Genomic DNA, 17,194 nt, shown 5'->3' with positions numbered 1-17,194 from the left:
TCAGCTCTACTGTAGCTGGGTGTTGTTAAATCAGCTCTACTGTAGCTGGGTGTTACTAAATCATCTCTACTGTAGATGTGTGTGATTAAATCAGCTCTACTGTAGCTGGGCGTTGCTAAATCAGCTCTACTGCAGCTGGGAGTTTGCTTAATCAGCTCTACTGTAGCACAGCGTTGCTAAATCAGCTCTACTGTAACTGGGTGTTACTAAACCAGCTCTACTGTAGCTGGGTGTTACTAAATCCGCTCTTCTGTAGCTGGGCGTTTGCTTAATCAGCTCTACTGTAGCTGGGTGTTACTAAATCCGCTCTTCTGTAGCTGGGCGTTTGCTTAATCAGCTCTACTGTAACTGGGTGTTACTAAACCAGCTCTACTGTAGCTGGGAGTTTGCTTAATCAGCTCTACTGTAGCTGGGAGTTTGCTAAATCAGCTCTACTGTAGCTGGGCGTTGCTAAATCAGCTCTACTGTAGCTGGGCGTTGCTAAATCAGCTCTACTGTAGCTGGGCGTTGCTAAATCCGCTCTACTGTAGCTGGGTGTTGCTAAATCAGCTCAACTGTAGCTGGTGCTAAATGAGCTCTGCTGTAGCTGGGTGTTACTAAATCAGCTCTACTGTAGCTGGGTGTGACTAAATCATCTCTACTGTAACTGGGTGTTGACTAAATCAGCTCTACTATAACTGGGTGTTGCTAAATCAGCTCTACTGTAACTGGGTGTTGCTAAATCAGCTCTACTGTAGCTGGGCGTTGCTAAATCAGCTCTACTGTAGCTGGGCGTTGCTAAATCAGCTCTACTGTAGCTGGGAGTTTGCTAAATCAGCTCTACTGTAGCTGGGCGTTGCTAAATGAGCTCTACTGTAGCTGGGTGTTACTAAGTGAGCTCTGCTGTAGCTGGGTGTTACTAAATCATCTCTACTGTAGATGGGTGTGACTAAATCAGCTCTGCTGTAGCTGGGTGTTACTAAATCATCTCTACTGTAACTGGGTGTGACTAAATCAGCTCTACTGTAACTGGGTGTGACTAAATCAGCTCTACTGTAACTGGGTGTGACTAAACCAGCTCTACTGTAGCTGGGCGTGACTAAATCAGCTCTACTGTAGCTGGGAGTTTGCTAAATCAGCTCTACTGTAGCTGGGTGTTGCTAAATCAGCTCTACTGTAGCTGGGCGTTGCTAAATCAGCTCTACTGTAGCTGGGCGTTGCTAAATCAGCTCTACTGTAGCTGGGCGTTGCTAAATCAGCTCTACTGTAGCTGGGCGTTGCTAAATCAGCTCTACTGTAGCTGGGCGTTGCTAAATGAGCTCTACTGTAGCTGGGTGTTACTAAATGAGCTCTGCTGTAGCTGGGCGTTGCTAAATCAGCTCTACTGTAACTGGGTGTTACTAAACCAGCTCTACTGTAGCTGGGAGTTTGCTAAATCAGCTCTACTGCAGCTGGGAGTTTGCTTAATCAGCTCTACTGTAGCTGGGAGTTTGCTTAATCAGCTCTACTGTAGCTGGGTGTTTGCTTAATCAGCTCTACTGTAGCTCAGTGTTGCTAAATCAGCTCTACTGTAACTGGGTGTTACTAAACCAGCTCTACTGTAGCTGGGTGTTACTAAATCCGCTCTTCTGTAGCTGGGCGTTTGCTTAATCAGCTCTACTGTAACTGGGTGTTACTAAACCAGCTCTACTGTAGCTGGGAGTTTGCTAAATCAGCTCTACTGTAGCTGGGAGTTTGCTTAATCAGCTCTACTGTAGCTGGGAGTTTGCTTAATCAGCTCTACTGTAGCTCGGCGTTGCTAAATCAGCTCTACTGTAGCTCGGCGTTGCTAAATCAGCTCTACTGTAGCTGGGCGTTGCTAAATCAGCTCTACTGTAGCTGGGCGTTGCTAAATCAGCTCTACTGTAGCTGGGCGTTGCTAAATCAGCTCTACTGTAGCTGGGCGTTGCTAAATCAGCTCTACTGTAGCTGGGCGTTGCTAAATGAGCTCTACTGTAGCTGGGTGTTACTAAGTGAGCTCTGCTGTAGCTGGGTGTTACTAAATCATCTCTACTGTAGATGGGTGTGACTAAATCAGCTCTGCTGTAGCTGGGTGTTACTAAATCATCTCTACTGTAACTGGGTGTGACTAAATCAGCTCTACTGTAACTGGGTGTGACTAAATCAGCTCTACTGTAACTGGGTGTGACTAAATCAGCTCTACTGTAGCTGGGTGTGACTAAACCAGCTCTACTGTAGCTGGGAGTTTGCTAAATCAGCTCTACTGTAGCTGGGTGTTGCTAAATCAGCTCTACTGTAGCTGGGTGTTGTTAAATCAGCTCTACTGTAGCTGGGTGTTACTAAATCATCTTTACTGTAGATGTGTGTGATTAAATCAGCTCTACTGTAGCTGGGCGTTGCTAAATCAGCTCTACTGTAACTGGGTGTTACTAAACCAGCTCTACTGTAGCTGGGAGTTTGCTAAATCAGCTCTACTGCAGCTGGGAGTTTGCTTAATCAGCTCTACTGTAGCTGGGAGTTTGCTTAATCAGCTCTACTGTAGCTGGGTGTTTGCTTAATCAGCTCTACTGTAGCTCAGTGTTGCTAAATCAGCTCTACTGTAACTGGGTGTTACTAAACCAGCTCTACTGTAGCTGGGTGTTACTAAATCCGCTCTTCTGTAGCTGGGCGTTTGCTTAATCAGCTCTACTGTAACTGGGTGTTACTAAACCAGCTCTACTGTAGCTGGGAGTTTGCTAAATCAGCTCTACTGTAGCTGGGAGTTTGCTAAATCAGCTCTACTGTAGCTGGGAGTTTGCTTAATCAGCTCTACTGTAGCTGGGAGTTTGCTTAATCAGCTCTACTGTAGCTCGGCGTTGCTAAATCAGCTCTACTGTAGCTCGGCGTTGCTAAATCAGCTCTACTGTAGCTCGGCGTTGATAAATCAGCTATACTGTAGCTGGGTGTTACTAAATCCGCTCTACTGTAGCTGGGCGTTTCCTAATCAGCTCTACTGTGGCTTGGCGTAGGTAAATCAGCTCTACTGTAGCTGGGCTAAATCAGTTCGCTGACTGTAAATGGGCCATTGACAACATCAACAATGCCTGTTCACACGTCATTGTTTGTCAGTATTCAGTGCATCATAAAGTACCATGGGAAAGTGAGAAATGCAAAGCAAACACATAAAAAAGTGGGAAAGCTGCTTTCTGATTTTGTCAGTCTCAAGAAACGAATATAATGTTAAATGAGGAGTTCAGTACTAGACGCCCTTCGAACTGGCAAATAACCAATATAGGAGTTACGAAATACAAATGTGGGTCCTACTTTATTTCAAAACCACATCTTTCACACAAAGAAAAAAATCGGTCTTCTCCAGAGCTGTGATGGATTGAACTGTGTGTCGAAGGTCAGATGGGTTCAACCCTGTACATGAACAAAAAAATATGATTTATCTACATTACACAGATACCATTGACCACCTTGGAAACACCTCACTGAGAGTGGACCTGGTTCATAGTTTACAAAGGTTCATGGCATTAAAGTAAACTGCACAGCTTTTGAGCCATGTTTGCATACCTTTAAATCCAGAATTGTAAAGAATCTCTCAAACTCAGCCTACCTCCGTGTCACAGGAGTAGCTTTGAGACATAACAGAGGAGATAAGCTGGCGTAGTTTTAGAGTAAAAAAAGTGTGTGTCTATCTATTGGTGAGTGTGTGTATGCGTGCACTCCCTGTGTCTGACTGAAGGCAGAATGCCATCCACAACCCTTCAGAGGAAGGAAAAGTGTGGATGGGTCCTCTGGAAGGTCAGTGGTGTGGAAGCAAAAGGAGAGATCAGATCAGTGCAGTGCACGGTGTTGCTGCCACCAACTAGACCGCCATGCCTCTCTAAACTCACACTCCCCACTACTTTCTGGCTAGATGTGGGGTCATCTTAAAACAGTATTTGTTTTCTTTAAGATATTTTAGCTGTAGCTTGCCTGGCGCAATGGAACCAATAGATTAGTGCAAAACCCTGTCCATCTGACACTCCAGGCTCAATGAAACACTGAAAGTTTTTAAAAGAAAACAAATACTATTTTGAGGTGGTGGTAGTAGTGATGGTAGTAGTAGTGATGGTGGTAGTAGTAGTGATGGTGGTGGTGGTGGTGGTGATAGTGGTGATGGTATCAGTGGTGGTAGTATTGGTAGGGGGGACGGTAGTGATGGTAGCAGTTGTGGGGGGGGGGTAGTGGTGGTGGTAGTAGTTGTGGTGTTGGAGATTGGAAGTGGTGATGGTAGCGGTTCAGGGCTGTGGCGTGTTGTTGTGCTACACTGAGTGTTTCCTGTCTTATCTTCTTCCTCTCTGACACGCTCCCTTTTCTTCCCCTCTGTTTCAGGTCACCAGGCTTGGTATGCTGCAGCGGGTGGGGGCAGCTAGGCAATGAATGTTTCACACGTATGTATACATATCAACATCAAAACACAGTATTTCCATAACTCTTCATATTCACATTTGTAACGTATCAGTAACATCACAACATGGTAGGTTTTCATGTTGTGGATATTGCTAATAATAATTCAATATTCACCTCCTCCCACCAGCTCTTTGTGTAGGGAACTTTACCTGTAAGGAGAATGAGGTGTGTGTCAGGCCCAATGAATGTCGCTGTCGCCATGGATATTTCGGAGCCAGTTGTGATACAAGTAAGCAACTTGCTTTTGTGATACTATATTTGAAACGTATATATTCAAATCACTTTCATGGCCTTGACTTGTACTTTCATTGTCAAGGGAACCATTATGTTACAGTTAATAGTTGAAATTAAACTGAACTGTCAGCTCTGAATAAATGGTGTTGAATATGCTGTCCTAAACCAACAGAAGGGACATGTTGAAGCCATTCTACGTTATATTCCTTGACTTGTGAAGTTCCGGTGATCATCTGAAAAGGTCTCTATCCTTCTTCCCCAGAGTGCCCAACCCAATTCTGGGGCCCCGACTGCAAGGGCAAGTGCCAGTGCTTCCCCAACGGCCACTGTGACGACATGACGGGCAAGTGCACGTGCAACCCCAACCGCTGGGGGCCCAACTGCGAGAAGCCCTGCCTCTGCCAGAAGGGCAAGTGTGACCAGGACACGGGCTCGTGCACATGCCACCATGGCTTCTGGGGCCCTCAGTGTGCTAACAACTGCTACTGCAGTCTCAACTCTGTTTGTGACCAAAACACAGGAAGGTGTAACTGTAGTCTAGGTTGGTCGGGGAGGAACTGTGCCATCCAGTGTAACTGTAATAACTCACCATGCGAGCAGTTCACGAGTCGGTGCCAGTGCCAGGAGAGACATTGGGGCCCCCGATGCGAGAGGTATTGTCAGTGTATCCATGGGAAGTGCAACCAGGCGGACGGCTCGTGTACCTGTACCCCGGGGTACCGAGGGAAGTTCTGCAGGGAACCGTGTCCCGCTGGATTCTATGGACAGAACTGCAAGAACAGGTGAGGAACCAAAACACTGGAGGGAAACATTTGAGTTCACTGGAGAGGGAGTATTATTCCAACAGAATAGGGAACATACATTTTTAAGGAAAATGTAACAGATGTGAAACATAAAAAGCCAATGATCCTAAAGCACAAGTTTCTCTCTATTTTTGCCAAGGATCTTAACGTTCAAATCCATATTATAGTCTATCTATATTATACAGTGTTTATTTAAAAATATGAATTGACATAAGCTCCAGCTGATAACTCCTAACATATCTTCAACATGTTAGGTCATGGAGCAACAGTTTAATAGGGAAATACTGGGGAATTTGTGTTCACATTATCTCATAATAATCATCCAATATGCTGAAGCCATTCAATTGAAGTGGATAACCTTGTTCAGGGTCTGCAGAACTGGTGTTATGCAGTCGTGGCCAAAAATATTGGCACCCTTGTACTTTTTTCAGGTAACTCACAATTTTCCCTAAAAATAAGTTGAAATTGGACTGCATCTCAGTGCTAGCTGTGCCACTAGAGATTCTAGGTTCGAGTCCAGGCTCTGTCGCAGCCGGCCGCAACTGGGAGACCCATGGGGTGGCGCACAATTGGCCAAGGGTCGTCCGGGTTAGGTGAGGGTTTGGCCGGAAGGGATGGCCTTGTCCCATCACACGCTAGCGACTCCTGTGGTGGACCGGGCGTAGTGCATGCTGACATGGTCGCCAGGTGTACGGTGTTTCCTCCGACACATTGGTGTAGCTGGCTTCCGGGTTACGTGGGCATTGTGTCAAGAAGCAGTGCGGCTTGGTTGGGTTGTGTTTCAGATGACGCACGGCTCTCGACCTTCGCCTCTCCCGAGTCTGTACGGGAGTTGCAGTGATGAGACAAGGCTGTAACTACCAATTGGACACCACGAAAAAATAAGTTGAAATTAACAAGTATTTGGTCTCCACAATTCTTTATTTCACTGTTAATATTACAGAACCTTTGTTTTGATTCAGAACTGAATATATCCATTTAAATCAGAAAATAAACAGAAATGGCACATTTTTTGACACCCTAGACTTAATATCTGGTAGCACAGCCTTTGGTAAAAATAACTGCAATCAAGTGCTTCCTACAGCCATTGATGAGCTTCCTGCATCTCTGTACTGGCAGTTTGGCCCACTCTTCTTGTGCAAACGGCTCCAGCTTTCCCAAATTAGAAGGGTGCCTTCTCCTAACTGCTGTTTTCAGATCCCTCCACAAGTTTTCAATGGGATTTAGATCTGGACTCATTGCTGGCCACTTCAGAACAGTCCAGCGTTTGTCTTGAATCATTCCTGAGTGCTGTTTTAAGTGTGTTTGGGGTCTTTTCCTGCTGGAAGAACCATGACCTTTGACGGAGACGCAGCTTTCTTGACACAGGGTCCGACATTCCGCTCAAAAATGCCTTGGTATTTCCATGATGCCATGAACATGTGTCAGCAAAGCTCTCAAAGTCTCATCTGTCCACAGGACATTCTCCCAGAAGGATTTGGGCATGTTCAGGTGTGTTTTGGAAAATTGAATTCAGGCTTTGTTATGTCTTTCTCACAGCAGTGGGGTCCTCCTGGGTCTCCTACCATATAACCCCCTTTCATTCAGTTGGCAACGATGGTGTGCGTTGAAACTGTCCTACCTTGTGTCTGAGCGTCAGCTTGAATCTGTGGGACAGTTGACCGAGGTGCTTTCTACACCATTCAAACAATCCTTCACTGCAATCTTCCATCAAGTTTTCTCTTGTGGCCACGTCCAGGGAGGTTGGCTACAGCGGCATGGGCCTTAAACTTCTAGATACATACAGTGGAAAAGTAACTTCAAGGTCTCTGAAGGTGGACTTGTAGCCTTCAGATTGTCCATGCTTGGCTACAATCTTGTGTCTGACCTCCTATTTTAATGATTTATATATTGCAGGCACCTGCAACTCACCACAGGTGAGCTCATTTCCAAAGTAAAGGAGAATCACATGCTTGAAATTTAATTATTTCGAACTACTTCTAGAAGGTTCAAATATTATTGTCCGGGATATTTTAGGATTTCTTTGTGGAATAAGTTTACTATATTATTCAGATTTTTTTTGTTTGTTTTTTGTTGTTTTGTTCAACTGCACACCAAACGCATACATACAGTATGTGGATACCAAAATATGTTTTAATTTCAATGGTTTTCTGGAAGAAATGGTGCATTATTCTACTAAAGTACAAAGGTGCCCATATTTTTGGCCACGACTGTACAACCGCAATGTAGCAACTTTCCCACACCTCTCTAACCTCAGTGTTGTTGATATTCTAAGGATAGGTACATGTGTAGAATATTAATTTGAGCCAGTTTGCTGCAACAGGACATGTGAATTATTATGTGGATTATAATTAATGGACAATTCTGGAGGAGTTGATACATTTTTCTTAAGGGAAAATCAGGTATAAAATCTAAAAGTGGAAATTACAAAGTTCAGAAGCATTTTTAAAACCTCAAATACATTAAAAGTTCTGCAACAGGGTGATCAAATTAAGATCCTACATCTGTACTACACACATTGAATATGTATACAGGTCCCAAATGTAGCAAATCATCAAGTGTTGTCTTACACATAAGGCATTATTTTGACAGCACTAAAACTATGAGATATTACCAAAACTGACCAAAATGTCATCCAGTAGACATGCTGCTCCCAAATCGTGATGAGACTCGGCTTCGTCCAAAAAGCTCCCTATTTCCATATAGTGCAATACTTTCTCTCTGCACTACATAAGGAATATGGTGCCATTTTTCATACAACCAATGTTTCCACTTCTATTCTAATGTCTCCCCCTCTTTCGGCCTCTCTCCCCCCAGGTGTTCTAATGTCTCTCTCTCCCCCCCAGGTGTGGGCACTGTAAGGGGCAGCAGCCCTGTAAGATAACTGAGGGCAGGTGTGTAACCTGTGAGAGGGGCTGGAACGGGACCAAGTGTGACCAGATGTGCCTGTCAGGCTTCTTCGGAGAGAACTGCCTGGATGTGTGTCCTCCGTGTAAAGACGGCCACTTCTGCAACCACATCGACGGAAAGTGCTCCCACTGCAACCCCGGTTGGATCGGGGACAGGTGAGAGAGGCCTCTTGTATACACCTGGAACCACGGACAGGGGTACACAAACGTGTGTGTGTGTGTGTGTGTGTGTGTGTGTGTGTGTGTGTGTGTGTGTGTGTGTGTGCGCGCACAGACAAACACACAGACACACACAGACAAGCACACAGACAAGCACACACACAGACACACATGTTCACATTCCATTAGGGTTCATTGTAGTTGTTTAGTAGGAGACTAAATATTTATTGCCCTAATGGGTATTTAACTTTGTAGAATTTCAAATAACATTTGATGTCGACAGATGATGTGGAAAAACACATTATCTTTATTGTTTAGTGCAGTCATGTTGTCCACTTGTTCTCATGCCAACATGTCATTCAGACTTTTTGTATTTCCATTTCAAGCACTTGAAAGAATAATTTCTAAGATTTGAACTTGTACTAACCAATGCGCTCATCCTGTGCTAATGTTCTGAGTGTACACAGTACTTTTCAGTATGTGATTTACGTAGATTCTGTCTTATAGTCACTACATCAGAGGTTTGAACTTGTGCTTGCATGCATCGCTTATGGCTCTGAGACTCACTATTTTCTTTGTTATTTTTCATCATTACAATGACTATAATCCATATTGCTTCTTGTTGTGTCCCATCCTGTCCTGTCCTCTAGGTGTGAGGTGCGTTGTCCCAACGGGACTTATGGGGATAACTGTGAGAATGACTGCAGCCACTGTTTCAACGGCGTCTGTCACGTTGCCACCGGAGAGTGCCTGTGTGACCCAGGATTTTACGGGACATAGTAAGTCATGTGAATGAAACTCGCATCAAAGCATCCTGTTTACACCCTCATGTCTACAATACTCAGACAGAATGTTCCATTTTTTTTTAGTTTTTTTGTACGCACTCATGCTTCACGCCTAGAGGTTTCCTGATTACATGGCCGAACCAGGAAACCCTTTAGACCCTAACATATTTCTAGTGCCCAGGTCACTAGTGGTTGGGAAAAACTCCTGTTTTTCCGTACAGATGTAGGATCTTAATTTGACCCCTTTTGTCACAGTAAAATAATCCTGCAGCACAGGATTTGAACGTTTAGTCCATAGTGTCGCTTGATCGGTGGTTAGGCTATTATTTGGCAAAAAGTAGGCTACATTACATATTTAATATAACCTTGTTTGTGTGGGTTTTCTGTGAATCTGCATTCCAGGAAAATTCTCAGCAACAAAAGAGTGATCAAATTAAGATCCTATACATGAAAGCATTATTCAGTCAGCGCCAGTAGAAGTAGTTAGTCAGTGCAGAGGGAGCTTCATATAGTCATTGTAGTACATTACTAGTTTATTCCCTGTCTATTTCAATGCACCTGTCTCAGTCACTAAGATGTTGTATCTGTCTGTCTTCTAGCTGCAACATGACGTGTCAGATGGGTCAGTATGGAGTGAACTGTGCACAGACCTGCACCTGTCACGACAACAACTGTAACCCAGTGTCTGGGGCCTGCAACCTACGTAAGGAATCCGCTCTCTATTTCCTCATTCACTTTTCCAGATTTGGGAAAACGTTAGATTGTTGTTTTTGAAGGCAGCCACGCCGCAAGACTGAATATTAAGATGTAATAAAGGTGTTCTTAGCGGAGTACTAAGGGAGTCAAACCCTGGTCCTTCTAGTGTTAAAAAACCCTGGTGCTTCTAGTGTTAAAAAACCCTGGTGCTTCTAGTGTTAAAAAACCCTGGTGGTTCTAGTGTTAAAAAACCCTGTTCCTTCTAGTGTTAAAAAAACCCTGTTCTTTCTAGTGTTAAAAAACCCTGGTCCTTCTAGTGTTAAAAAACCCTGGTCCTTCTAGTGTTAAAAAACCCTGGTCCTTCTAGTGTTAAAAAACCCTGGTGCTTCTAGTGTTAAAAAACCCTGGTCCTTCTAGTGTTAAAAAACCCTGGTGCTTCTAGTGTTAAAAAACCCTGGTGCTTCTAGTGTTAAAAAACGTATAGTAGATTTTTTTAAGGAATGCAGGATGTAAAGAAAGCTCACCCCTGCCTACACGCGACCATGGAGATCATATAAAATGTGTGCAATCTACATGAAGGTCCCAAATGTCTAAATAGCCAGTTGCTAACAGTGACGCAGCACATGTATGGCTTCTCTGTCTGTGAGTTGGATGGAGACAGCAAGCACTAACACACGTTTATTCAGGTTACTGAAGTAGAGTTAACATGAAGGAGGCCTGATGGCCTTTCCAGAATGCCTGGTGTCCTTTTTTATGACTGTGTTTGTTGGGCTTGTTCCTATCCAGCTGGAGAGAGAGAGAGAGTCAGGGGGTGGGGGGGGGGGGTAGGAGGGAGAGACGAAGGGAGGTGAGAGAGAAGGAAAGTAAGGGGAAAGAAAGGGAGAGCGAGAGTTAAAAGATACATAGTGAGGGAGGATGGGAGAGAAAGAGGGAGAGTGACGGAGGATGGTGGAGAGAGAAAGAGGGCAAGTGAGGGATGATGGTAGAGAGAGAAAGAGGGAGAGAGTTAGGGAGGATGGTACAGAGAGAGAGACAGAGAGAGAGAAAGATTGAGCGAGGATGGGAGAGCGAGTGGGAGGATGGTAGAGGGAGAGAAATGGAGAGCGGGTGGGGGGGGGTGGTAGGAGGGAGAGACGAAGGGAGGTGAGAGAGAAGGAAAGTAAGGGGAAAGAAAGGGAGAGCGAGAGTTAAAAGATACATAGTGAGGGAGGATGGGAGAGAAAGAGGGAGAGTGAGGGAGGATGGAAGAGAAAGAGGGAGAGTGACGGAGGATGGAAGAGAAAGAGGGAGAGTGACGGAGGATGGTGGAGAGAGAAAGAGGGCAAGTGAGGGATGATGGTAGAGAGAGAAAGAGGGAGAGAGTTAGGGAGGATGGTACAGAGAGAGAAAGAGTGAGGGAGGATGGGAGAGCGAGTGGGAGGATGGTACAGAGAGAGAGACAGAGAGGGAGAGAGGGAATGGAGAGCGAGTGGGGGGGTAGAGGAGGGAGAGACGGGGGGGAGGAGGGAGAGACGAAGGGAGGTGAGAGAGAAGGAAAGTAAGGGGAAAGAAAGGGAGAGCGAGAGTTAAAAGATACATAGTGAGGGAGGATGGGAGAGAAAGAGGGAGAGTGAGGGAGGATGAAAGAGGGAGAGTGACGGAGGATGGTGGAGAGAGAAAGAGGGCAAGTGAGGGATGATGGTAGAGAGAGAAAGAGGGAGAGAGTTAGGGAGGATGGTACAGAGAGAGAGACAGAGAGAGAAAGAGTGAGGAGGATGGGAGAGCGAGTGGGAGGATGGTAGAGGGAGAGAAATGGAGAGCGAGTGAGGGAGGATGGTAGAGAGAATAAAGCAAAGAGAGTGATAAAGATTGAATAGAGAGTAAGAGAGAGAGAGAGAGAACTGGAGGAGGAAAAGAGATGGGATAGCGGGAGGAGAGGAAACGAGGTCACCAGAGGTTTCGGCAAATGGGCATGTTGGGAAGCGGTGAGGATGTCACTGGGTCAGTGTGCCAGGCCAGTCCCTTCCTTTATCCAGCTGTGAACACGCCACACCAAGGACACACAACCATTCTTCCATAGCCTCTATGACAGCAGAGGGGCATAGAGGGCCAGGGGCCACCAGTATTTATCTAACTGCTAGTGGTGCCATCTGGCTGCAGTGTGTCTGTGGTGATTAAGGCTGCATCTGAAATTGCTCTCCTTTTACAGTGCACCACTTTTGATCAGGGCTCCATAGGCCTAGAGATGCTTGCCAATCAAATGTATTTATAAAGCCCTTCTTACATCAGCTGATGTCACAAAGTGCTGTACAGAAACCCAGCCTAAAACCCCAAACAGCAAGCAATGCAGGTGTAGAAGCATGGTGGCTAGGAAAAACTCCCTAGAAAGGCCAGAACCTAGGAAGAAACCTATAGGGGACCCAGGCTATGAGGGGTGACCAGTCCTCTTCTGGCTGTGCCTGGTGGAGATTATAACAGAACATGGCCAAGATGTTCAAATGTTCATAGATGACCAGCAGGGTCAAATAATAATAATCCCCGTGGTTGTAGAGGGTGCAACAGGTCAGCACCTCAGGGGTAAATGTCAGTTGGCTTTTCATAGCCGATCATTCAGAGTATCTCTACCGCTCCTGCTGTCTCTAGAGAGTTGAAAACAGCAGGTCTGGGACAGGTAGCACGTCCGGTGAACAGGTCAGGGTTCCATAGTCGCAGGCAGAACAGTTGAAACTGGAGCAGCAGCACGGCCAGGTGGACTGGGAACAGCAAGGAGTCATCAGGCGAGGTAGTCCTGAGGCATGGTCCTAGAGCTCAGGTCCTCCAAGAGAGAAAGAGAGAGAATTAGCGAGAGCATACTTAAATTCACACAGGACACCTGATAAGACAGGAGAAATACTCCAGATATAACAGACTGACCCTAGCCGCCCGACACATAAACTACTGCAGCATAAATACTGGAGGCTGAGACTGGAGGGGTCAGGAGACACTGAGTTTTATGTGTAACCAGCCTAGAAAGGGAGAGTGCTTCTAAATCATGAAGGAATTATGGGAGTAAAGGGAATCATAGCAGAGGGGTAACAGAGTGAGTGAAGGATAGGGTTCAGTGGATGCTTCTAGAAGTCAGTTAAGTGGATCCACAACAGGAGATGGATAAAGAGACTGGTGATTTATAGAGAGGAGGGCTGTTGCATGCATGGCTGAATTTAACATCTATTACTTAACTCTATTGGATATCTCTTCAATGCCCACATCATGGTACAGAAGCTTGAGTTTCAGCTCCAGAGTCTTGGTTCTGGGAGTTCAGCACCAGATATATACAGATGGCTCTGGTTGGCACTGGCAATCTGTACCAGTGTGTCACACCCATAAACCCCTGCTTGTGTCTGTCTGTCTGCTGTTTCAGAGCCTAACCAGAGGATGGGTGTGATCGCGGCGGGAACCCTGGTCTTCTTTCTGCTCATTGTCCTCCTCTCACTCCTCTGCTGCTGCTGCCTCTGCAGAAATAAACACCACCAGAAGTGAGTGACAGACACAGGCCTGGTGTAGGGTGAGGCCGCGTGATGGGATGAAGGGCCATTCCTTGTTAAATAGCAGAGGGCTACATCCTTTAAAGAGTTTTTACCCTTTTATCTTGTATCGTCACTGTCGGGGGAAAAAAAGGCACAAATGGAGTTACAATATTTTTATTTTGACAGCAATGATATATAGTATTACAGTATATACAGTATAGTTAGGGCCATGAGTATTTTGATATATAGTATTACAGTATATACAGTATAGTTAGGGCCATGAGTTTTTCCTGGTCGTGATACCTGATCAGGAAAGACTGTGGGTCCTTGTTATAGGTTACAACTGAGTTTAAAGATCCTGCACAGTATATCTTATGTTGCCAAATCCAAAATGGGTCAGTATGATAGTGTGTGTGGTCTTTTTCTTCAAGTGGCCCATGGCATGTAGCTCATACTGCAAGCGTGTCAATGTAGATGAACCTCACCCACATTTGAATCGGTTTGTATGGCTTAGTAATTGAGTATGTTTTCCATGGCGTCACCCTCCCTCTTTCCCTCAGTTCTGACCAAGACAACTCTACCAACAGTAAAAAAGCCAGGCGGATCCTGTGTGGACGATTCAGCCGAATCAGCACCAAACTCCCCCGGATCCCACTGAGACGGCAGAAGCTGCCTAAAGTAGTCGGTAAGCCCTAATCCCTCCTCCCTGATAGGCTACTGCCTTCACTATGCCAAGACAGAGGCTGCTTTTGTGTCCCAAATGGCACCCTATTTCTTAAGGGCTCTGGTGAAAAGAAGTGCCATTTTGGACACGAATAGAGCCACTGTTGCTGTCCTTATACCTCCTTAGTTCATGTCTCTTGATGACCTAATAGTTTCTGTGTCTCTAGTCATTACAAACCTCGATCTCTTCAGCAAAAGAGAGAGAGAGCATTTTAATTTTCCCTTTGCTCTGTGACCTGTCTCTGTGACTATGTTGAGTGGTTTTCAGACAATAAATAGGGTTGAAAAGTGTACTGCAGCTGCCAAATGGGTTTGGGGTTTCATCTGAGAGGAATGCAATGGTTGCGGGCCTTATTATTCTTGGCACCCCTTAAATACCAAGTGTTCATATTATTACAACCCCTCACTTCCTCTCTCCTGAGCTCCTCTCCTAGTGGGATGAAGGCTGAGACAGAAAGGGTCAGTGTAGTGGTGTGGTGCTCCGGTACGTCTGATTGGTGTTGAGTGATACCTTATCAAAGGCTGCTGTGTTATTCGTAATGTGGAGAATAGCTCCTGTCTGTCTGTGTGTGTGTGGAGGGAGGGAGGTTTGGATTGTCTGTCTGTCAGGACCCATCTCAGGTCAGCTTTAAGGACATTACACATGGCTTACATACTGAATAACTCTTCCCTTTCTACCCAGATGCCTTCTGGAATATTAAGACAGTCCATGTTCTGAATTGGCGTTGGCCAGGATGCATTGGCTCTGCTATGTAGGAGATCAATTGAATCATGGACATCTGCCTCTGAATGCGTGGATGGTCTGAGTATAGTATATTTTGAAGGGCTGTAGAAGTGCCCTATTTGTGGACATCATTGTAGTCACTCTACGGAGTAATATTACACATTTTAAAGGCCTTTAAAACACCAGTGGTGATGAAGGAGTTAAACAGTGGTGACCTTGTTTCACTTCTCCTCTCTTTCACAATGAGTAGCATGTGCTTCTTCTCTTCTTCAGCGGACTAGTTCAGCTAACAGCTGTCTTCATCACGCCTGCATAGAAACACACACTGGAACAGTATTGTCTTTGTCAGAGACTTGTCTTGTGTCATGGCACATTAACAGTATTTTTTTTAAACACCCTCAAAGTTTACTGTAACTTATAAACAATCGGCCCGAGGCTTTAGAAATTGCATTTGTTAAAAGTCAGAGCGTCCGACCTCCTTTCAAACAAACAAGCCCTTTCATTCTTGTATACACAAAGCATATGCCATGCCTGGGTTGCAATCAACTAGAACAAACTACCACTTTGGGAATTTCAGAGAGTAGAATAGAGTTTTTGGTCCAAGCCAAAACCAATTCTCTCTTAAGTTTCCTCCCTCACATTCAAGAATACATGACAACACAGAGATATTAAACGACAACCCAATTCATTTTACAGTCATTCTCCCACTGAAGCTTATAGATTCTCCTCTTGTTCATAAGGGGGATAAACTGGTCAGCCTCTCCCTCCCTCCCCAGAGCCAGGCCACTCTGCTCTGCTTTCCTCGTTGCCTGCCTACAGAAGCGTGGCCTGCCTGCCAGCGTTTTGAAACTCTACCCTCCCAGGGGCTCCTTCAGTCCCTGCAACATTCCGCAGGAGGCCCACTGGATTCAAAACAGGAAGTGGCCAAATTTACCCCAACCTGTGTCAGACCTATGATTTATCCACACTGGAGTCAACACACTACAACAGATGTGGAAAAGGAAAGAGGAACAGGGGAGAAATAGGAAGAAATCATGTGTGCTGTTTTTGCATAGGTAATTTAGCTCCTTCATACACAAATTCTCACCCATCCCAAGATAAAAGGAAAGAGAAACAGAGGGAGGAGGATGAGGAAGAAAACGTTTGCTCTGTCTTTTGCATAGCTCCTCCGCTCCTCTGCTTCTCAATATGTAAACGTTCCCCCATCCCACTCCTCTACTTATTAAACCTCCAAACTGCTTAGACTTTGTCATTCCATGCCCTATACTATAGCTAGCTATCTGACGCTCGGCTGGCTTCCCCCATTCCCATTCCGTGGCACTCTGTGTGTGGGCTCTGGTCAAAAATAGTGTACTTTATAGGGGATAGGGTGCCATTTGGGATGCAGTTACATGTCCGAATGCTTCCCTGTGAAAGTGATGTAGAGTGGGACCACCTGCTCCAGTGTTGTTGGCCTCACAGGCAGCTATTATAGGACTGTGCAGCTGGGGTACGGTTGTCCAACGTTGGCCTCTGTGTAGGCAGGGCTTTGGGCTTTCAGTGGCGTCCTGTCTCTCTCTCAAGAATGAATGCGGCTCTGGACATTTAGTCTGGTGTGAACATCCAAGGACAGCAGTTGTTTGTTTACTGTTGCGTTAAGATAACGGATGCTTAGTTACTTTACAATAGACCCTAGACTCATAGAAAAAATATAGTTAAAAATAGCCTAAAACGGTTCTACTGCTGTCCCCATAGGAGAACTCTTTGAAGAACCGTGTATTATTTCTACAGAGGGTACTACTCGGAACCAAAAAGGGTTCTACTTATCGGTTCATACGTTATCCTATGGGGACAGCCGAAAACCCCTTTTGGAACCCTTTTTTCTAAGAGTGTATACCAGGGGTCGGCAACAGGCGACGCCCCCCAAAGTTTTTAAGTAAAACTATGATTTTAGTTTTTGTATAATTTTTTTTTTAAAGACTGTAAAATCACCAGGAATTCAGATTTTTAAAAAAAAAATTGATTTAGAAAAGTATTCCCGATTAATAAAATAAAAAAAGAGATATATGTGATCGTGTCTCAATGTAACCAGGGTAGGAAATGACTTATTTTTAAATGCAACCTCTTTTTGGGCTTAGTTGTGGTCAATTTGCAATGTACAAATTATAATTATGTTCCGGCCCCCCGACCACCTAGTTTCCTCCCCCCGTCCTATGCTATACCAAATGGCCACTGCACCAGTACTGTCTGTCTGCTATAGTCTAGTACAGCATTTGGTTAG

General features: G+C 45.1%; 1 protein-coding gene across 4 annotated transcripts in view; it reads left to right on the top strand.

Moving 5' to 3' along the window:
* The window catches only part of scarf2 (scavenger receptor class F, member 2), a 30,541-nt gene that overhangs the window by 3,293 nt on the left and 10,054 nt on the right, over window positions 1–17,194 (top strand). For 2 of the 4 annotated variants that reach the window (XM_042331352.1, XM_024438203.2), the window contains exons 2-9: window positions 4,339–4,397; window positions 4,544–4,645; window positions 4,913–5,432; window positions 8,300–8,518; window positions 9,172–9,300; window positions 9,906–10,009; window positions 13,382–13,496; window positions 14,075–14,172. In XM_042331352.1, coding sequence (XP_042187286.1) covers window positions 4,339–4,397; window positions 4,544–4,645; window positions 4,913–5,432; window positions 8,300–8,518; window positions 9,172–9,300; window positions 9,906–10,009; window positions 13,382–13,496; window positions 14,075–14,172 — 1,346 coding nt within the window. Of the gene's footprint in view, window positions 1–4,338; window positions 4,398–4,543; window positions 4,646–4,912; window positions 5,433–8,299; window positions 8,519–9,171; window positions 9,301–9,905; window positions 10,010–13,381; window positions 13,497–14,047; window positions 14,173–17,194 lie in introns of all 4 variants that reach the window. The other 2 variants (XM_024438202.2, XM_024438201.2) reach the window with 1 other exon arrangement.

The sequence above is a fragment of the Oncorhynchus tshawytscha genome, linkage group LG12 (assembly GCF_018296145.1).
Source record: "Oncorhynchus tshawytscha isolate Ot180627B linkage group LG12, Otsh_v2.0, whole genome shotgun sequence".
NCBI lineage: Eukaryota > Metazoa > Chordata > Actinopteri > Salmoniformes > Salmonidae > Oncorhynchus > Oncorhynchus tshawytscha.
Note: the sequence above shows the minus strand (reverse complement) of the source record. Positions and strands in the feature narration are given on the sequence as shown.